This window comes from Gopherus flavomarginatus, chromosome 5, assembly GCF_025201925.1.
Source record: "Gopherus flavomarginatus isolate rGopFla2 chromosome 5, rGopFla2.mat.asm, whole genome shotgun sequence".
NCBI classification, from domain to species: domain Eukaryota; kingdom Metazoa; phylum Chordata; order Testudines; family Testudinidae; genus Gopherus; species Gopherus flavomarginatus.
Genome location: NC_066621.1, coordinates 98,160,248 through 98,182,438, shown reverse-complemented (window position 1 = coordinate 98,182,438; position 22,191 = coordinate 98,160,248). Strand labels below are relative to the sequence as shown.

General features: G+C 46.9%; 2 protein-coding genes and 1 long non-coding RNA gene across 3 annotated transcripts in view; 2 read left to right on the top strand and 1 right to left on the bottom strand.

Moving 5' to 3' along the window:
* The first annotated feature begins 3,839 nt into the window (after positions 1-3,839).
* Positions 3,840-6,035, top strand: LOC127051927 (uncharacterized). Its single transcript, XR_007774639.1, has 2 exons — positions 3,840-4,068; positions 4,738-6,035. It is a non-coding gene; the product is annotated as an uncharacterized LOC127051927 (long non-coding RNA).
* Positions 6,036-11,286: 5,251 nt separating this feature from the next.
* On the bottom strand, positions 11,287-21,356 carry OIP5 (Opa interacting protein 5). The gene is made up of 5 exons (XM_050954882.1): positions 21,050-21,356; positions 19,975-20,041; positions 18,394-18,516; positions 16,737-16,818; positions 11,287-11,632 (listed from the first exon to the last, which is right to left on the bottom strand). Exons 1-5 carry the CDS (start codon positions 21,354-21,356, stop codon positions 11,474-11,476), a joined length of 738 nt encoding a protein of 245 aa, XP_050810839.1. The 3' UTR covers positions 11,287-11,473.
* A 448-nt stretch (positions 21,357-21,804) lies between these two features.
* Positions 21,805-22,191, top strand: part of NUSAP1 (nucleolar and spindle associated protein 1) — a 37,355-nt gene continuing 36,968 nt past the window's right edge. The window contains exon 1 of the mRNA XM_050954837.1: positions 21,805-21,953. Coding sequence (XP_050810794.1) covers positions 21,861-21,953 — 93 coding nt within the window. The 5' untranslated portion in view covers positions 21,805-21,860. The remainder of the gene's footprint in view (positions 21,954-22,191) is intronic.

Below are 22,191 nucleotides of genomic sequence, written 5' to 3'. Positions count from 1 at the left end.
CCTATGAGGTGCTCCACTATCCCACTTCTTTCCTCTCTGCTTCATAGTCTACCATGCTCTACAGCTGAGAAGGAATTGGAATGGTGCTATATGCCCTTGTAGTCAAGCAAAGGGAGATCCCCTTAACACGTTTGAGTGCACAGGATTGTGCACATCCCTCATGTGAAGAACCCCAATGGACCAAACATGTCAAAGAACTATTACTGTACAAGTAACCTCTCCTTGCATAGGCCCTCTTAAAAGTGGTAGTTCCTAACTTTTGAGAGCTTGACTTTTGCAGCCTATGTTCTTTTAATGTAGCTTATGCATGTGATATACAAAATAGAATAGTGGTTCCCAAAGTGGGGTCCCACCATGTGTTATGCAGGGGGTCTGTCCCTTAAAGAGTACTGCAGTGGAACCAGAATGGCATTCAGGCACTTTTAGTACATCCTTCGCAGAGTTACCTCTTTCACACAAGAAATCATGTTGATGGGAGGGGCACTGTGATATTACCAGTACTTGCCCATTCAAGACTACACCATAAAATTGTAGTTAAAAGTGAAAAAAGGGTGATGTGATAAAAAAGACTCTGCAATTATTACAGGTTTGTTTTTTTGTTCCTTTGGGAGTCTTAATTATAAAATGTTTTAAAAATAAACTAACCTAATAGAATAACATGAAACTTATGTATAAAAAATGAAGAGTCCAGGAAACTTCTTCAGATGTCAAAGGTTGGCAAAAAGTATGGGAACCACTGAAATAGAATGACCATTTGCCACTCCATAAAAACAGATGAATGTGCAATTATGGCCTCAGCTAGCATTAGTCATGCCTCTGTATTTATATTTTCCTCATACAAAGCTAACAGGAGATACAATTTTGCTTAGAAACTCCAAAACAGCTAGTTTATGAAAAATGTTGTACCAGAAACATTAGTCTGATTGTTTGCTTTATCAGTCATCTTTTACTACACTGTCCTTGCTCCATTTTCTTCTCATCTTTTGTGTTTAGGGATAAAACTACCAAGCTGTAGCAGTAAGGTGTAGTCTACCTGTTTGCCCTTTACACTAAACACACACCTGTACGACCTGACTTTCAGAGGTTACTTCAAACAGACATAGGGGTGCTTAACACCTCTGAAAAATGCCAATAGTCTGTTGCTCCTTTTATGCTAGAGGGCTGGAGATAAACATTCAATTAAGCTTATTTGTCACTGTCATTCTCCCTTTCAGTTATTTAACCTTCATAGGCAGCATTAAACATGCAAATAGCATGTTAAGAAAAGTTATAGCTCCTTTCAAAGCTTTCCCTGTGCAGATGCATTAGTCTCAACTCTAGAAGTAGAGAATTAACATCTCAGCAATGTGCAGTATAATATCTCCCAGCCCTGACTAAACATTGCACAGTGAAACTGTAAACATTGTAACTGTAGTATTACAGATAGACTTAATAGGGCTCTCTGTACTCTGAGAAGCAGAAGAAGAATTCTTTAGCAAGCCTTCTGTTACAACAGACTTAGTTCTGCAATAGATCTCTCACACGGTAAACTACATAAAACAAGGAATAGCAGATTGACTGTACATTCAAAATAAGCTGCATATAGTAGTTAGAGTTCCTGCGTGGCAGGGGCTGCTCAGCATTGTGGAACAAGCACAAAGCACTGGATGTTTCTGATAAAATAATTTAAATGTTGACACAGTGCAGTATTTAGGTAAAAGTGTCAACATCCTATTAAGATGTATGGGGCAGTTCATACCTCACAGCTATTGTATTAAGTTGTCTGCAATAATGACTGCCTGAATCTATTAATTTACATTCTTTTCACCTATAGAAGGATTTCTTCACACAGGAGAGTGGGATTTTGTAAGTGGAAATTTAGAACAGGAATGTGCTATAGAATACAGCAGGCTTTAATTGGAACTGAAGGAAAATGTTAAGGTTGAAACAGACAGTCCTCAAAGAGGACTGCAGTCTAATCAAGCAAGATTAGTTTCTCCTCAGCACTGGAGGCCAGTGCACTATAACGGGGAATTAGCATGGCAGAACATCCTCTACTATTTAAGGCATTTCCCATTACAGCATTGTTACAAAGTCATGAGTTTACTAGTCCATGCACAATATCTATTCACCATAGAAAGAAAGAAAAAGCTAGTTTTACTTGTTCATTGAGCAGTTACTCTTCCCCAGGAAAAGGACAGTTACTTGTTCCATAACTGGCATTCTTTGAGATGTGTTGCTCAGGTGTATTCCATGGTGGGTATGTGTGCCCACCATGTGCACCGGTGCCGAGAGTTTTTCCTTTAGCAGTACCTGTACAGGGGGAGCACCACTGCAACCCCTGGAGTGGTGCCTCTATATCATGCTATAAGGGGAGCTGTGCACTCTCCCGACCCTCGGTTCCTTCTTGCCAGACAACTCCAACAGAGGGGAAGGAGGGCAGGATGTGGAATACACCTGAGCAACACATCTCAAAGAACACCAGTTATGGAACAGGTAACTGTCCTTTCTTCTTCAAGTGATTGCTCATGTATATTCCACAGTAGGTGACTCCAAGCTATATCTGATGGAGGTGAGTAGGAGTTTAAGGGTTTCCGGGACGGAGTACCACCCTACCAAACCTGGCGTCATCCCATGTTTGGGAGACAGTTGCATAATGCAAAGAAAAGATGTGGACAGAGGACCATGTGGCAGCTCTACATATGTCCTCGATAGGGATGTGGGCTGCACAGGTGGCCGACGAGGACTGAGCTCTCATAGAATGCACCTTAACAATAGGCAGCAGGGGAACCCCTGCCAGGTCATAACACGTGCATATGCACGAGGTGATCCAGAAGGAAAGACCCTAGGTTGAAATCGGTTGCCCCCTCATACGTTCAGCCAACGCAACGAACAGCTGCGAGGATTTCCAGAACAGCTTGGTACGGTCCAAGTAAATGGCCAGCACCCTGTGCACATCTAGCGTGTAGGCGGCGTTCCTCATTGGAGGAATGGGGCTTAGGACAGAGTAACGGTAGGAAGATGTCCTGATCCATATGGAAGGCAGAGACCACCTTCGGGAGAAAAGCAGGGTGTGGGCAAAGCTGGACCATATCCTCGTAGAAGACTGTATATGGGGGTTCCAAGGTCAAGGCCCTAAGCTCCAAGACATGACGAGCTGATGTGATAGCAACAAGGAATGCTACCTTTCATGACAGCTTGGACCAGGAACACGTGGTCAAGGGTTCAAAGGGAGGACCCGTGAGGCGGGAGAACACTAGGTTTAGATCCCATTGCAGGACAGGGGGCCTGGCACACAGAAATGAATGATCCAGGCACTTTAAAAAGCGGGAGGTCATATGGCAGGAAAAGACCGAGTGGTTCTGTACCAGGGGTGGGGGAGTGGAAGGCTGATATGGCCACCAAATGCACCCTGACAGAGGCAGGCACTAGCCCTTGGGTCCTAAGGGACAAGAGGTAATCGAGAACGAGTTGGAGCGATGCAGATGATGGGGAGGTTCCCCACTACCCTGCCCACGTAGAGAACCTGGACCATTTGGCTAGGTACGTCCATCATGTGGACAGCTTTCTGCTTCCCAGCAGAACTCATTTGACATTTTCTGAACACCTCCCCTCCTCTTCATCTAACCACAGAGCAACCACGCTGTCAGGTGACACACAGCCAGGTTGGGGTGGAGAAGGCATCCCCCTTCCTGGGAAAGGAGATCCCGGCAAAGCAGCAGCCTCCACGGGGGAGCCGCTAGGAGTTGCAGGAGGGTCCTGTACCAGTATTGATGGGCCCAGTCCGGGGCTATGAGGATGACCCACGTCCTGTCTGCTTTTACTTTTTGCAGTATTTTGCCTATTGGGGGAAATGTGGGAAGGCATAGAAAAATTGGCCAGACCACTGAAGGAAGAAAGCATCCAAGATCGCTCCTCCCCTGGAGCAGAACTAGGGGCAGCGTCAGTTCTGGTTGGTTGCAAAGAGGTTGACCTAGGGAGCTCCCCACTCCTGGAAGAGCTGGAGGACGACCTCCCAGTGGAGTGACCACTCGTACTGGTGGGAAAAAACCCTGCTGAGATGATCGGCTCACACATTGTGGATGCCGGGTAGGTGGAAGGCTCACAGGGAGATATCATGGGCTACACAAAACTCCCACAGGCTCAGGGCTTCCAGGCACAGGGCTCAGGAGTGCGTTCCTCCCTGTTTGTTGATGCAATATATTGAAGCCGTATTGTCCATGAGGACTCTGACCACCTTCCCGCAAAGGTGCCCGCTGAAAGCTACGCATGCTAACCGTATTACCCTGAGCTCACTGACGTTTATGTGTAGGGATAATTCCAAGGCCAACCATCTCCCGTGCGTTTGAATGTTCCCCATATGGGCTCCCCAGCCCAGGTCTAAGGTATCTGACCCCACGTCTAGTGACGGGGGAGATTGCGCAGGTGGGACCACCACTGAAGGGCAACAACTAGCTGGGACGGTATCATGACAACCTTGTCCAGCCCATCCCAGGCCTGGGAATACTAGGAGGCCAGCCAGAGCTGGAGGGGCCTTATTCTGAGCCTGGCATGGCAAACCACATATGTGCCCAAGGATCTGAAGGCATGCCCTCACCCTCGTAACAGGGAAGGCCCTGACCCAGGGACTGAGACCTTTGAGGGTCTTGAACCTATCTCGGGGAAGAGAGGCTGTGGCCTCTAATGAGCCTAGTAGTGCCCCTATGAATTCTATGCATTGAACCGGAATTAAGTAGACTTGGTCTCGTTCACCACTAGGCCAAGATCTGCACGCACAAACAGAAGTCCCACCTGGGCCTGCACTTGGGACCAGGAGGCACCCTTGAGATCCAATCATACAGATATGGGAAGAACTGCACCCCTCTCCTCCGGAGGTAGGCTGCTATCACCGCCATGCATTTGGTGAAAACCCTGGGAGCTGTAGAAAGGCAAAATAGGAGGACGATGAACTGGTAATTGTCCCCCCACCAGGAATCGGAGGAAGCGCCTGTGTCCCTCAAATATATGGATATGGAAATACACATCCTGGAGGTCCAGGGCCATGAACTAATCTCCTGGGTCCAGGGAGGGAACAACAGAGGCCAGGGATACCATTCAGAACCTGTAGTGGACCATAACAATCTTGAGATCCTGTAGGTCTAGAATGGGTCTGAGCCCACCTTTCACCTTTGAGATCAGGAAACACCGGGAGTACAAGCCCTTGCCCTGGAATTCTACCGGTACTCTTTCCACCGCCTCCAGGCGGAGGAAGCGTGCCACCTCCTGGTCTAGAAGGTGAGCATGCTCCAGGTCCCCGGGGCTCAGGAGTGTGAGGTGAACTGCAACTTGTAGCCCTTAGAGAGAGTGTTGAGGACCCATTGGTCTGACATTATATGGGACCACTCCACACGGAAGGCAGCTAAACGGTTGCAGAACACAAACTTTATTAACTGGGGAGCTTCCCTGGCAACAGGCCTGGTGGCCCCCTGCCAAGAGTCAAAACCACCTCTTTCCCTGCCTTTTGCCCTTCGAGTGGCCTGGTCATGGGGCCGAGCGGGACTGACGCTGGGACCCACAGCTCTGTTCCTGCGGTCTCTTGGGCAGGGGCTCGTATCTGCTCTTAGCAGGGGGAGCCGAAGCTTGCAGCCTGGGCTTATCCTTCGCCGGAGGGACATACAGGCCCAAGGTTTGCAGGGTGGTGTGGGAGTCTTTCATCCCATGCAGGTGGACATCAGTTTGGTCCCTGAACAACGCTTTCCCGTTAAAGGGAAGGTCCTGCATTAAGGACTGGGACTCTGCAGACAGTCCAGACAGGAGAAGCCACGATGTCCTGTCTATGGATATGGCGGAGGCCATCAAGCGGGCTGCCGTGTCTGACAACCACCTGGAGGGCTGCTTTATCTGCTGCTGCTCCTTCTTCTATCAGGGCCTTGAACTCCTTTTTGTCCCGCTCAGGGAGGAGAGGTTCAACCTTTGGCAGGGACCCCCATAGGTTGAAGTCATACCGGCTCAGTAGGGCTTGATGGTTGGCCACTCTGAGCTGGAAACTCGCTGAGGAATAAACCTTCCTGCCAAACGTGTCCAGTCTCCTGGCATCCTTATCTTTGGGGGTGGGCACGGGTTTACCATGATGTTCCTGGTGGTTCACTGATTCCACCACTAGGGAGTTAGATGCCGGCTGGGACTACAGGTACTCATGGTCCTTAGCTAGCATGAAGTATCTCCACTTTCTTGGAGATGGGGGCCAAGGAAGCTGGGGTTGCCACAGGGTAGTCGAGATATTGGCTACCTCCTGGTGGAGAGGCAGGGCTACCCGGCCCGGTGTCAGGGACGAGAGCACATTAAAAAGAGTCAGACGGCTCCTCCATCTCCTCAGCCTGGAGCTGGAGCTTGGACACCAACTGCTTAAGGAGCTCCTGGTGAGGCTTGAAGTCCTCCTGTGGGATGGGCAGGGGTGCCATTATGGCCTCCTCCAGTGCTGGCAAGGAGACCAGCATGGTGCCTTGGGCGTCAGGGGCTACCGATGGGTTGATGCCCAGGTCTGAGTACGGCTGCGGTGCCCTCGGCTCAAGACCTGTTGACTTTTTCCTCTGCCGAGGAGGGGAGGCCAAAGGAGCCTGAGATGCTCCAGCCACCGAGTGAGATCTTGCCTGGGCAGGCATCTGCGGCTACGGTGCCCATTGACACCAATGCCCCTGTCATGGCGTGCTATGCCACTGACCGACTTGGGGGCCGGGCAGCGCAGTTTGTTCTCACTGAGCCGCATGACTTGGAGACGGGCAGCTGAGTGCTGATGCTCAGGTCACCATCAACCACACGGTTCCGTAGGAGCAGCGAGTGCAATGGTGCCATCCACGTGACCGGGATCTCACCGACGACGATCGGTACCCATCCAAGGTGCTGCTCCTGTACTCGCCCCAGCGGTCGGAGCTATGATGCTTCGGTGCCGGAGAATCTCAAGAGGAGTGCCACGTGTGATACCTGGTAGAGCAGGAACTCGAATTGGAGTGGCTACATTGGTGGCATCGGGATCGGCTCCAGTAGCTGCGGCATGAAGAGGAGCGTCGGCGCCGCTTATCTCAGTGCCTGCGTCCCCGGTCGCTGCGCATGGAGGAGCCCTGAGGCTCTTTCACAGGCGGCAAGCCCTGTCAGTCTAAGCGAGGTAGAGGGCTGGTGCAGGCTGTGGGAAGACCGCGTCGAGCGAGGCAGTGTGCGGTCCTTAGAGCGGGGACAGTACCGCGTCGGGTAGGGCTGTTGTGCTCCCAGTGGTGGCTTCCCTCAAGACCAGGGGCCCATCTCAGGCAGTGCCTCAGATACTGGAAGGGTTAAGATGTCACGCGTCACGCGTGGCCTGTGCAGCCTCCAGAGTTGATGGCATCCTCACTGCAGGGGAGGCACGCGCGGACAGGATCAGGCTGCTCTGCTCAACGCGAATCAGAGGGCTGGGTCCCCAGGGGGATTGGGGGCTGCCCAGCTCAGGTCTGGCCTCACTCCTATCTTTGTCTCAGTGCCACTGAGTTTTCCCCTGCTTCTTGAAGGGGGAGCAGTGCCGGCTAGTGGAGGGGACTTCACTCTGTACCAAAGACGCAGTGCCAGGCGCTGAGTCCGTTCAGCGTGCCGGTGCTGAGGCCAGCACTGATTCCATTAGGAGAGCATGAAGCCTAATGTCCCTCTCCTTAGTTCGGGGCTTGAATGATCTGCAGATCCTAGAGTGTTCACTTACGTGGGTCTCACCCAAGCAATGGGGACAGTGAGTGTGCGGGTCGCTTCTTGGCATAGAACTGCGACAGGAGTCGCATGACTTGAGAAGCCTGGGGCATGGGGAATGCCCTGAGCCCAGACAACTAACTGAAGAAAACTATTTAATTATTGGAAGAACTATACTACAAAGACTAACTACCGAAGCTGCAGCAAGGCTGAAGCACGAAGTTCCTACTGCCTTCACTGGTGGCAAGAAGGAACTGAGGGTGGGGGGAATGCGCAGCTCCCCTTATAAAGCAATATAGAGGCGCCACTCCAGGGGTTGCAGCGGCGCTCCCCTAGTACTGGTACTACTAAGGGAAAAGCTCCCGGCACTGGTGCACATGGTGAGCACGCACACCTACTGTGGAATACACATGAGTAATCACTCGAAGTAGTAGTAAAATATTGCAACAGTGCATTATTTCTATAACTGTAGCACCTAGGAGCCCTACTCATGGACCAGGACAGTGTCACCCTTGCTGCTGTACAGAGAACAAACAGATGATCCCTGCCCCAAAGAGCTAGTATCTGAAACCTGCTCTACACTGAAAAGTTAGCTAGGTTGAGCTAAGTCACGTTAGGGCGGTGAAAATTTTTGCACTATTGTTAGGTTGACCTCCCGCACCCCCCAGTTCCCGTGTACATGCAGAAGAATTCCTCCATTGACCTAGCTACCACCTCTTGGTATGTAGTTAATTCAACTCTCTAAGTGAAACCCCCTTCTGTCGATGTAGGAAGCATCTATGGCTCTACAGCTGCAGAGTAGACATGGCCTAAGACAGTGGCTTTCAACCTGTGATCTGCAGACCTCTGGGGGTCCCCAGACTATGTCTAAGATTTTCAAAGGGGTCCGCACCGCCATTAAAAATTCAGGGGTCTGCAAATAAATTTAAAAAAAGATTGAAAGCCACTGGCCTAAGAGGGGATTTAGACTTACTCCAGAGATCAGATCAACCCCGTTTGATTTACACATGAGCTGTAGAATATAATCAGATTCTACCGAATTTCAGCTTTCAAAAAACGAAAAAAAATAAATTCTAGCCCTAACCGTGGCAAAGATAGTGCTGAATACATGAACAAAATGTAACTGACAGAGGCTTTTCGTCCAAGTTAACAACAACGAAACAGTGGGTGAGTGTGTCGATACCCCTGCTCCCCTATTAGGGTGCTGATTCTAAAACATGGCACTTTTTATAAACATTAACCATTTATTTAATCTTAGCAGACAGGAGGTAGGACTAAAGCCCATGGGAGGTAACTGGAGTTACTGCAGAGATAGAGGGGACAAGAGACAAAGAGGGAGGGGAAATGGAGAAGCAGGGAGAGAACTGGTCTCACAGTTAGGCATTTTTTCAAGACTAATGCTGAATGCAACAGTTAAGAGGCTGAACAAATAACTGCAAAATTAAGTTACAATATTAAGATCATACTCTTGTCTAAAGATCAAGCATAGTCTATTCACATCAAAAGGAGATCAACTATGTATTACTGGAAGTATAGCCTAGACCTTAAAATAGAATTTGGTCATCTCCACTGCTTGAACAACACCCAAGAAATTCCCTTATTCCTACACTAGTGAAGTAGTATACAGTAACTTTGGACCTTTAACAAAAATAAGGACTTCTGAAGTATTTGCTATTTAAAAGAACAATTTGTTCTGAGAGGCTCCGACTACAGCTCTTACAGAAGAGGAAATAAAATCTGCTAGTATGAACAAAATAGGTTGTTTGCAGTGTTACTGTAGCTGTGTTAGTCCCTGGATAGGATACAGACAAGGTAGGTCAGGAAATTATTAGATGAACTTCTGCTGGTGAAAGGTACAAGCTTTTAAGCTGAAGAAGAGCTCGGTGTAGCTTGAAAGCTTGTACCTTCCATCAGCAGAAGTTGGTCCAATCAAAGAGATTACTGCACCTATCTGGTCTCAAACAAATAGGTTGATATGCAAAATACGGATACAAAAATCTCACGTTTACATCAAACACCTAGTTTTTTACTTCACCTTTAGTTACTAATTCTGTTACTATTGAAAAGTGCTCTGATATATTTGAGTATCAGCTCTTGTGATGGTTGTGGAGCATACACAATTATACAGCTTAAAAATGCAGTAAGTAATTTACAAGATTTGAATTTAGCACTAGTTTAGGAGATATTAAGTTCTCCTATTTCAGTCTGAGTACCTCAAAACACAGCTGTTGCTATTCTAGGTTATTGCCAAGTATTTGGTGTAACCAGAATGGATACTTCAAAAGACTTCCTATGATCATTAACCAAAAAACTCCACATGATTTATTATGTGATAGCTGCTGATCCAGACCATTCTAGTATCATGGAATGGGCTATTTTCCAGCAGTCCCAGACTCCCTTCTCTCGTTTAGAAGTTTGCATTTTCCCTACATAGCTCAGATTTGAGAAAAATCAAACAAACCACTAACTGAAAAAGCATGAGGTACTAGGGTTGCTGAGATCAGCAACTCAGGCCAGAACCAATACTGATTATAGTCTTTTGCTCATGGCATGGGGGGGGTGGGGGGAGGGAGGAATCACTTTTCAATGGAATTAAAATGAGCATGTAAGTACTTTCCCCTCTGTCTGATACAAAATTTCAGGCATAATTTCCCCAACATATTGGAGGCTTTAAAACGTAAGTATGCCTTCTGTGGAGGGGGAGTGAAAAGGGAAGCTCATTTCATCTTCCCAGGTATAGAGAGAAGCTTCTACCCCCCGAGCCAGGAAGGAAGAAGAGCCCTCTCGCTCTCTCTCTCACACATACTAAATAAATAATAATAAAAAAAATTCACAGCAAGAGAAAGAACCCATTCAAGACTCAACAGGAAAACATCTGGATCAAGGCCTAGCTCCTGTGAACGTTTCCTCTACAGAAAAGATACCACCAGGGTTTCAGCCCCTACTAAGAACATTGTATAATGGTTGATCTTGAATAACACCACATGGTTGCATATTTTGAATCACTCTCAGGAACTTAAAATCTTAGTTTCCAACAGCTGGTTTTTAAACCATATATTGCTCAGGAAGAACCACAGTAGAAGCTGTATTACCCCTCCAAGAGTGGAAGTGCTGAAGGATGAGGTATTTGTTTTGAAGTCTCAGGCCTTGGCTACACTGGCGCTTTACAGCGCTGCAACTTTCTCGCACAAGGGTGTGAAAAAAACACCCCCGAGAGCTGCAAGATACAGCGCTGTAAAGCGCCGGTGTAAACAGCGCCGCAGCACTGGGAGCACGGCTCCCAGCGCTGCAAGCTAAACCCCATCAGGATATGGAGTACGCGCTGCACGTACTCCACATCCTGATGGGGTTTCGCTTGCAGCGCTGGGAGCCGTGCTCCCAGTGCTGCGGCGCTGTTTACACCGGCGCTTTACAGCGCTGTATCTTGCAGCTCTCAGGGGGGTGTTTTTTTCACACCCCTGAGGGAGAAAGTTGCAGCGCTGTAAAGCGCCAGTGTAGCCAAGGCCTGAGACCCAGCGCTGGTGCTGCGACCACACTCGCACTTCAAAGTGCTGCCGCGGCAGCGCTTTGAAGTTTCAAGTGTAGCCGTACCCTCAGAAGGAGGAAACAGTTTCTTGCTTCTCAAAAATCCAGTCCACTTCACTAGTCTGAGCTATATTTCAGCAAAAGCTTTTCACACATAAAACAAAGTGGCAAATTAGCGTTCTCTGACATTTTTCAGGGTGGTGGTGATTTCAAACCACTTTGTTCACCTCAGTGAAGAAACCTGCAATGATACAAAAATAGCTCCGTATTCTATGATGGCATATTAATTGCTTGACTTGATTCCTGCAAACCCTAGCTTTAGGCCAACTGTCCTTGATGCATAGCCCTGCTTGTCAGCCATGGTGATCTGTTGGTTCAGTTCTTCCAGCTTCTTAATCAGTAACTCTAGGCGCCCATGGACCCCCACAAGTTGTTCTTTCAGCTAGAAGAAAAAAAAAATTAAGGGTAGGTAAAGAACAGTTACATACCCTACAGCAGTGCTCCCCAGTGCGGTGCCCGTGGGTGCCATGGCGCCCGCAGGGGCATCTTAATGCGCCCGTGTCCTGGTCCCCGAGAGAGCACCCGCCAGCATTTCGCTGAGGCCGCTTGCCGTCAACTAGTGATGTCATCGAGAGGCGTCACTCCCGAATTTCGGCAGGGACGCCTCTCGATGACATCGCTTGTCACCGGCAAGCAGCGTCATCAAGAGGCGTCAGCATTTCGGCGGGTGCTCCACCGCCGCAGTGGTCCTTCGGCTGGCACCCGCCAGCCGAAAAGGTTGGGGACCACTGCCCTACAGTAACTGTGGTTCTTTGAGATGTGTTGTCCAGATTCCACTGTTAGTGCACCTGTGCCAAAGATCAAATTATTTTTAACAGCAGTGTTTTTTGTAGCTGTGCCTACACTCTGAGTGCCCTCTCGCCCCTACAGCAGAGGGCATAAAGGGGAGAGCAGCCTCAACCACCCTTCACTAATAAGAATCCTATAACAGGACTCTGAATTAGCAGGGAAGGAGGGCAAGGCATGGAATCTGCTGTGTTACTGTAAGGTAAATAATAGGGCTGTCGATTAATTGCAGTTAACTCATGCAATTAACTCAAAAAAATTGTGATTAATCACAGTTTTAATCACACTGTTAAACAGAATATCAACTGAAATTTATTAAATATTTTTGGATGTTTTTTCTACATTTCAATTACAACACAGTATATAAAGTAGACAGGTCCTCACTCATGTCTTGGAGAGTGCTTGGAGCTGTCCGATACCTGTCATAGTTTGGAATCTCTGCTGAGAGAGGTATGCTCCAACAAGTGTGAAATCTAATCACTTCCATGATGAACTCTTATCCTTTGAGTTGGTGCTAGTGTGGATTTGTCTCTGACCTTGAGGCCCAGCGAAATGAAGATTTAAAAGACACATGAAAAGAGCTGATCACTTGCTATGGGGATTTCCCTCAAATGCTCCAGTTTAAACAGATGTATACCTGGATTGTTTGCCTTCTCAGATGAGCTGCCACCATAGTAAGAACTTTGAAGACTCATGGGGCAGTGGAGAGGCCAAAGGGTAGGAACCCTGTATTGTTAATGAAATGCTCCTATGAATCTCAGCTACTTTCTGTAAGCTGAATAAATCTAAGTGTGAAAATAGGCATCCTGAAGTTGAGAACTACAGACCATTGGATCCAAAGAGGGTATTACAGAATCTAGGGCAAGCATGTGGAACATGAAATGATAGATGAAAGCATTAAAACATCAAAGATAGGGAAATAGAGACCCATTCTCTTCTTCACTTCCTAACCCCAATGGGAATAAAGGCTCTTACCACAGAAATCTGGGGGCATTTCCTCCACCGCTCCCAGTCATATGAGAAACTCGTTGAAGCAGGAACTAGATTCCCGCATGGGAAGGGTTCCTGAAGTGAGACGAGGAGAATTAGGAGGGCATTGGAGCAGTTTAAAATTGGAAGTGATACCCATTGATGATTATCTCGAGGACCAATCAATCAGTCTGAGGTTATTCTAACCCAGGCTTCTTGGAAGTAAGGCAGTTGCCAGGCAGGGGTGAAAAAAGAAGGATCTGAAGTTGATCCAGGCAGCCCCTTGACAGTGTTGCCAATTTGATTCCTGTCTGATGCCCTAGACTGTGAGGCAGCTGAAGAAGAGACAGCGGTTTGACCAGGTGTCTCTGCCTCTTTCTGGGGCGCTGAAAGTCTGAGAATAATATTGTGATAGACAAATGACCATAGAACAGCTGATGCTTCTGTTGCTCTCTCTTTGAGGCTGTATGTTCCAGTCCCCAGGATTGCAGGATCGCTCACAAGTCTTTCTGAGTGGGAAGTGCTCATCTGTGCCACCGTTAAATAGTTAGTTTCCCTCAAATGGGAGGTCCTTAGTGGTAACTTGGAGGATTCCAGATGCTTGCAGCCAAGAGGACCTTCTTATTGTAACAGCAGTGGGCACAGTTCTTGCTGCCATATCAGATATATCTAATGCTGCTTAAAATATGAGGCTGCCCATAAGCTGATCTTCTGCCATTAGAAATTTTGAATTCTCTTGGGTCTCCTTCAAGAATTTGAGAACGTTGGAAAGCTGATCCCAAATCAAAAAATCATATTTTGAGTAGCATCTGGTAATTTGCTATTCTCATCTGGAGGCTCAACAAGTAGATTTTTCTACCAGATATTGTTTTTTGGGGTCCATCTCTTGAGGGGTAGATTTCAGCTGGCCTTGATGTTTAGGTTTACTTGAAATGCCTATACCATCAGAGTGCCTAAAGTAGGATGCTGATAATATTCAAATCTCATGGCTGATACCTCCAAGAAAACTGATAGGAGGGTACCAGGTAAGTGGAACTGAGGCATGTGTATGCCAAATTATCTTGGCTGGTTCAAGCAGTCCAGCACTTATTTTAACCCATCTCCTTGAAGATGAAGTTTGCAGGATATCATGGTATCCAGCATCTCCACCATTCATCTCATCAGGTCTTGGAAGACTTTTAGCTCATCCAGTGAGGCAACAGATAGAGGATTAATTGCTTCATCTGGAGGAGCACAAGGATACGGCATAAAGTGGTTGTTCAGGAGCATGGTTGTCTCCATTATAGTCTTCCTCAACTTTCATAAATTATGGCTAGGATAGGTACTTGTGCAGGTTGGAATTGTTTCTATGGTGATAAAGCTCTGGCATTGTAGACTGCAAAGGATTTGGACTTCCTAGAATATGGTTTCCCAGCTGAAAGGGACAAATATGGCCAGACCTGGTAAGAGCAGTGAAACGGATGGCACATGGGTGGATATCAATGGAATGCTCACTGCAGGACCCCAATGACTTCCTGACACCCTTCAGAGATTAATCCCCAGACTCCCAGCCCAATTCCCACTGTGCTACCCACAGGGGGTCGAAAGGGATGCTCAGAGGAAGAGGCCTGGTGTATTCCATTGAGTAAGACAAAAAGGAGTGAACCTTTGGGTGAGAAGTTGTGGATTTGGTGATCACCTTTCCAAGTTTCTCAATAAGAGGTGACTCCACAGCACCAAGAGACCTTGTTTTAGGCCCAGCACTGAAGTTGTACTGAAGAGGCCAGTACTGCATATAGGGCACTCAGTGCTGACAGGTCCTTATGCTGAAAAGGAACCATCATTCTGATTTCAGTATGGAGGTACTGAAGCAGGACTCTGATTTCAAGCTTTTAATAGAAGTAGTCTTAGGAGAGGGTCTCTGTCTCCTGCTTGGAAAGGGGGTGGTACCTGCCCTGATCCCAGGAGTGGCTCTCCTTGAAGCCCCATTTTGGAAGTAGATGTGAATGTGGTGGACGAACTTAAAAGGTGGCCCAGGAGCTCAGAGTGGTGTCTTGGCTCACTGGGCCTCTGGAGGCATGTGACTGACCTAATTGGTGAAGTTATGCCAGGGGTCTGCCGATCCAATGAGGCTTACATCAACTTTTCCAGGAGGAAGAGCTTAAGCCTTGCCTCCCTCGTATGCTGAAGCACATTTAGAAAAAGAGTGGAATACAGAGCAGCACTCAGAGACATATCCGTCTGCTAGGCAAATTAGACACCTAGAAATATCCATTAATAATGGGCATTGCTGTATCATAAGAGGGACACATTTTGAACCCTGGTGATTTGATGTCAGGCATTTTAAGGTATGATATGGGGGTATTTTTTTTGTTTTTAAATAAAACCAGTGGGTAAAAGTAACCTACAGAATAAGTAGTAACTATTGAAATGCTAAAGCTAAAGCCACATAGGATGCAGACACTAAAAAGGGGTTCTGTCTTTTAGCCACAGGTGGTAATAAGGAACTGAGTGATGGTTGAGACTTCTCCACTCTTTTTGTACCCAACTACAGAGGGCAATAAGCCATCCAGGATATAGGTGCAGTCATAAAGGATTCTTTTTAATAGCAGTGTCTGATCTCACACAAGTGAACGCTCCCCAACGGAATCTGTGTGGACAATTATTTGAAGGACAACCTGAGATACCATCAGGTTACCACTGTAAACAGAGTCCTGCACACATCATTATTTTATGAATGGCAAACATTCCATAAAGAGCTCAATCCTATGATCATTCTAGCAACATCCCTTGTAAGCAAACCTTTCAAAAACATTGTTTGCACTTCTGATCAAACAGCAGCTAGACACCTGCATCTGGACCAGACCAACCAACTCTGGCTCATGGGGCTCAGGCTGTTCCACTGCTGTGTAGACTTCCAGGCTCAGGCTGCAGCCTGAGCTGTGGGACCCTCACACCTCGCATGGTCCTCGAGCTCAGACTCCAGCCCAAGCCTGGAAGTCTACACAGCAATTAAACAGCCCTGCAGCCCAAACCCAAGTTGACTGGCCCAGGCCAGCTGCAGGGGTATCTAGTTGCTGTGTAGATGTACCCAGAAAGGCCTGAAGAGGACTTGTAGGAGGAGAGAAGTCTTCAGAAAACATATGAGACCCAATTTCATATTCAGACCAGAAAACAAAGACAAAAACAAAAGCAGAAGTGGTTTACAACTTAGGAAGAATAAATGTTGGAGAAAAAGCGATATTCAAACTAATATAGGCCTAAAATATAGGGTACTGTAAAAGCAGTTACAGGATTTAAATAGAAGTATCCCCATGAAACTGAAAGAGAGTAGAATCAAATTTTAGAGTAGCAGCATTCTTCTACATTTAGCACAGCCCAAACGTTGCAATATATGAGAACATAGAAGTCAATTAGATAAGACTGTGACTAATTGTTGTCCATCCTAAGTTTGATGCAGAAGGTAAATGTCAGCGATGAAGAATAAATTGAAGAAAAACAAATTTCAATAACAGGATGTTGACACAGATAAGAACTATAGGTTAAATTAAACGTGCTTGTGTTCCTTTAATCCCCTTTAAAGATAAGTTGCTGTCCTGTGCCAGAAGAACATACATATCCATTTGTTCATGGGATTATTAAGCATGACTGTTCTAATAGTTTAGTGTATTTGCAGTGGTGCTGAAAACTTAATTTGTATGAAATTTGCATTTCACCCGTTTTAAACACACAAAATCACAAAGCAACTTTACTTTTCCCAGGTGTTCCTTTAGGCTCAAAGCAGGAAAGTTCATCTCAGAGGCCTCTATCATGGCTTTAGTTTTTAAGAGATAACTGAAAAACAAAAGTCAAAAGAGAGAGAATAGTAATAAAAACCAGAGAAACATTCATTGTATAAAAAGGTAGTTTATGCAGAAACTAATGCAGGTGCCAAACTATGACCAAAAATAGTCAATGTAATAATTAAATATTAAAATAGAATAAAGCTTTCATTTTCCTCAATTGTTTGATCTCTCTTTCACCAACTACAATTTATAGCTGCCACAGATAGACCCTCAGTCTAAAAAGATCACTTTTACTTGACAACTAGCATGCTATTATAACAATTAGTAAGTCTGACTCAATTCTAGTTAAGTGATATACAATTGTGATATACACCTCTACCTGATATAACGCCGTCCTCGGGAGCTAAAAAATCTCACCGCCTTATAGGTGAGACTGTGTTATATTGGGTTTGGTCCGGTACGCGTACCGGACTGGACCGGCTTCCCTGGTGGTGATTTAAAGGGCCCAGGGCTCCAGATGCTGCAGGGACCCCCAGGCCCTTTAAATCCCTGCCCAAGCCCCGCTGCCAGAGCTCCAGTGGTGATTTAAAGGGCCCAGGGCTTCCCACAGCGGCTGGAGCCTCTGGCCCTTTAAATCACCACCCGAGCCTGGCTGCCAGAGCCCCAGCGGGGATTTAAAGGGCCCGGTGCTCCAGCTTAAAGCCCTAGTCCCTTTAAATCACCACCAGAGCTCTGGCAGTGGGGCTTGGGTGGTGATTTAAAGGCCCCGGGGCTCCACACGAATTTGAATATAATGCAGTAAAGCAGCAGGGCTCGGGTGGCGCTTTAAAGGGCCTGGGGCTCCCCGCTGGTTTACCATGTTATAGCCGAATTCGTGTTAGGACGCGACCCGATATATCAGGGTAGAGGTGTATTTTTGTATTGTGAGGAACAAAACAGTGTTTATGACTAAGCTGGCTAGAAATAGTCTTCAAGCAGTACAGATGTATTAGCTGAGATGTATTAATTTGGAAAGTTGCATTCTCTCTACTTCTATTACCCTTGCAATAGAAAGCAAGGGCAAAATAATTTCTCCAAGGTAAGAATTTACACAGATGCTGGAGGTGGAGGTTGCACAACAGTGGCTACATACTAATAGTGGTATAAGACAGAGTAATATAACGTACATTAATCAATACATTATAAAACTTAGCCAGTGTCATTCTAAAGAAAAAGGCTTGTAATGATATTGCAATATTTGTAGAAGACAAGTTTCATGTGCCTTCCTATAAGCTTCTCAGCACATTAAAAAAATGTAGAGTAGATTGGTAGCTGAGGATTTTGCTATTTATGGACAAAGTAAGGGCTCCACAGGAAGCATTTTTATTACTAGAATTCACACAGCTTTTGATTGATCTGCATTTACTACCAGAAAGAGAAACTATGAACAAGCAGTTCAGAGTTTGCTTTGATATTATCAGTTCTCACTGGCAGCAGAAAATAACACAAACCTGCATTTGCTATTCTTGATTTATAGCAATCAAAATATTATTCCTTATACTGGTATTCTTCTCTTCCCATGAAGAGCTCTGCTCTGGACTTAATTTCTAATTGATCATTCTCCATCACATTGGTGTGTACTAACCAGAGGATGTTGTCCTTGAAAAGACAAAAGAGGCCTCGCAGATGAACCAGGGCAGCGAAGGCAGAATAGAGGCTGAAGCCCACCATTAATCCACACGAATGACAGTACAATGCATAGTAAGCACTGAAAGAGAGAGAGAGAGAGAGAAAAGGTTTCAGCAGAGCAGAAGTTTCCAAACTCTAGTCCAAACACTGCTTACTGGTGCCATCAGCACATAACAATAAATGTAGTATTACTTCTCCATATAAGCAAGCACTATAATAGGAGTCCCATAACCTCTGTGTCAAAGTAGTGGGCTAGGCTGTCCACAAGATGGTCTTTGCATTAAAGGCAGTTACCCACTCAAAAGTTTGGAAAACCCCAGAAGCTGAGGTTAAAATATGGAAACTGAAATCTAACTTAAAAGGTCAGTTCAGGATACCCTGCTGCTATTGAAACACATCTATGAATTTTAAAGAGAAAATTATTTCAGACAGACTTAAAATTGAAAACAAAACTACAAATGATGCACAGAGGAAACTGAGCTATGTGAAACCATAACATCATCAACTCATTAGCTATACAACCATTAAGTTTTCCTTTTTGTCCTGTCCCTCCTCTACCCCACTAGAGTAGAAAAGCTAAAAATGGCCCCAAGAGTGGTTTGGGATACACAAATATAGTACCTAAGTTAACAGGTAAGAATTACAAACTGTGTAAGATGCCTACGAAAAATTCACTTCCTCATGGGGAGCAGAAAGTAAGTGCCATCACCTTCTGCAGAATACAAACTTGCCTTGAAAAAGTTTCTAACCCTTATAATTGTGACAAACCTTCCAAAGATGAATCAAGCACAATACAGATACAGGGCTGCCTCCTCAAATTTGGGGGCAGCTCAAGCAACTGCAGCTACTCAACTTTGAAAGTAGCAACCCCTGATTCAAACTTAGTTTCTTATTTTCTTCTGTGAAGTCTAATAAAAACACTGTAAACCATACTTGACAAAGATACTCTCCTCTAGCCACTTCCCTTTCTGCAGCGTTTTGATGAACTCAAATTATTTCCTTCCCATTAGATTCACCCCATAATAGGTAAAGAAAAAGCATTATCATATCTCGGTGAACCAACTTCTACTGATTTTTGCTAGTAATGAATTAAACACTTATTCGCTTTCACTATTAAATAATATAAAAAGACTTTCCATCTTAACAGGTATATAAACCGTTATTTTTTTTTGGATAGATATTGCTTCCTTTTTTGATTTACTCAAATGATCCCCCTCCCCCTCCATCTCAAGGGTAAATAGGGCAAAAGCTTAGTTGTATTGGGAGGGGGGGGGGGTGAATATAGGCTGTCGATTTACAAAGGCTTTCTCAGTTGAAAAAGCAGTGGACAAGTCCAAAACCAAACTAGATTATTTGTCAATTCTATGAGACACCTCTAAGAGGGAGTTAGAAGAAAATAAGTTTCTAAAATCCCTCCAGCACAAACACATTTCTAAAATTCAGAAGCAACACATTAATCCCTTTCTGCTCTACTTTGTGAACATCTCAAATTGAGAACTAATACCAAAAGCAAAAAAGCAACATCTGAGGTACCTACCATCCTAGAAGGGGTCCTTCAATACCGATCATTAAAGAATCGTCCAAAACAACATCATTTGTGACTTCTGAGAAGATAAACCCATAGATAGTCATACGCCACTGATCATTCACCAATATTTTTAATTGTCCCCAACACTAAGGTTGTGAACTTTCTATCTTTAGGCTTGGAAGGATTCATTTTTGTTTTATATTTATTTTAATAGAAAAAAATTTAATCCTAGTAGATTTTTTTTTAATGTTTGTGTTGCCTTAAATGTTTGCATTCATCGAAAATTAAATTCCTCTAATGCTGTTATTCAGACTATATGTGACTGAATCCCAGATTCAAATGTTTTGTAATTTTTAATTTGTGTAAGCATAATAGAATACTGACTTTTTGCTGGTGCCAGCCACTAACACAAAAACGGGTCTATTTAAAGAAGCATGCAAATTCCACTTTACTGTGAGTATCCTGTAATGGAGCACGAGGAAAAGGGAAGGGACAGCTCACAGCTGGCAGACAGCGGGGCAGATCTCAGTGGGAATGAAATTAACAGTCGCTGGGCAATGGCAATCTGAGGGGAAGGGAGCAGCTTTACAGCCACATATGTCCCGACTGAGTTTACAGGACTGCTGTTTCACTTGCAAACTGAGTAGAGATGAGAGAGTTACTGTTTTAATGTCACTTCAGAGCGGAACCGAAACTGACGCCACGTTTTATGAAGTCCCCCAACATTTCGTGCTTTCCGAGCACACATTAAGGCCATTTGGTGGCCCATAGAAAACAAGGCGCTGCAAGACCCGCACACTCAGGCAGGGATAACCGCCTGATTACGCTGCTCTCCACGGAGGGGATGCTAGGCGCGCAGTTAGACCACCGGGGACCACAACTGCAGCAGCCGCATCCCTCCCCGGAGGCTCACGTCAGCGCCCGTGCCAGGTAGCCCTGCCCTGCCCTGCTCTACCCAGCCCCCGGGGCTGACCCGGGGCGCCCACGAGCAACCAGGCCAAGGGAGCGCTGGTGAATCCAGGCCCAGGCTCCGTCCAGTCGCAGCCCCGCTGCCCAGGCAGAGTCTGGCGCTCCGGGGACTCACTGAAGCAGACGAGGACCCGCAGCCAACGGTCCTCTTGGGCGCAGAGATGCAGCGAGTCACCCAGCACGGCGCGGCAGCCCCGGCAGTGGAAGAGGGCGCACTCCTCCAGCCGGAGCCCTCGGCGCAGCAGCGTCCCGCCACCCGGGCTGTTCGGCTCCCGCTGGGGTTTCGCGCCGCGCGGCATGCCCGCGTCCTCCCGCGGGGGGCAGCCCCAGCTCCGCAGAACAGGGTCCGGCCGCTCGAAGGTGATGGCGCCGTCAAGCTGAGGCTCCTGGAACAACTGCTGGATGCACCTCCGCACGGCCATCTTCTGCTCTCAAGGTGCCTGACCTACCGCTCCCGCCCGGATTCGAACCCAACGCCCGCCCCCTCGCTATTCCAATTGGAGTACTACCTAAAATATGAGCTCCGATTGGGTGAAATAGAAGCAATCACTTCACTGGGTGCTCGCAACAGGAAAATAATTTCCTCCGGCCATTGGAAGAGCTTGGATACCAATCATTCTCCTTCCCAATCAGAGAATGATAATTTGGGATAGGGCGGGGCTTTAATTTGATAGACTGTTTACATATGCCAATCGAGTTTAAACAAAACAAATCCCGTTCCTCAGGATGCCATTGGCTGTCGGTGTGTCTCACGTCTATCCGCTGGTAAGTGGCTCAGCCAATGACAGGGCGCGAAGGGTGAGTTCGAATGATGGAGGGGTGGGACGAAGTAGTTTGGCGTCAGTTGAGCGCGAGATTCGAAGCACGGGCACGGCGGTTACCGCGGGCCGCGCTCACAGACCGATCGCTGCCATAGTCCTGCCGCCATGGAGCCGCCCTCGCTGCCGCAGCTGGAGTCTCTCAAATACAACGAGCTACAGCAGGTGGCCAAGGCTGCCGGCCTCCGGGCCAACCTGAAGGTGAGAGGACGGCGCCCCGGCCAGGGAGAGTCCCCCAGCCGCTGGGAAGGGAGATGGGGGTACCCAGGGAGAGGGAATGGCACCGGGGACTGGGCCAGGGGTCTGCTCCCTGAGCGGGGGCTGAGACTGCCGAGCAAAGGTATGAGCGGGGATCTGGGTTAAGGGTGGCGGAGCGGGCGCGGCTGAGGCCTGGGTCCCTGCCCTAGCTGTGCTCAAGTTCCCTGTGCGGCTCAGCGAG

Bases quoted from the DNA above. Each gene is read 5' to 3' on its own strand.
- OIP5 (XM_050954882.1), bottom strand. From the start codon at position 21,356: ATGGCCGTGCGGAGGTGCATCCAGCAGTTGTTCCAGGAGCCTCAGCTT. The intron at 20,042-21,049 runs GTGAGTCCCCGG...TTATCTTCTCAG, and splicing joins GCGGGTCCTCGTCTGCTTCA to AAGTCACAAATGATGTTGTT. The intron at 18,517-19,974 runs GTAGGTACCTCA...TCTCTCTTTCAG, and splicing joins GAAGGACCCCTTCTAGGATG to TGCTTACTATGCATTGTACT.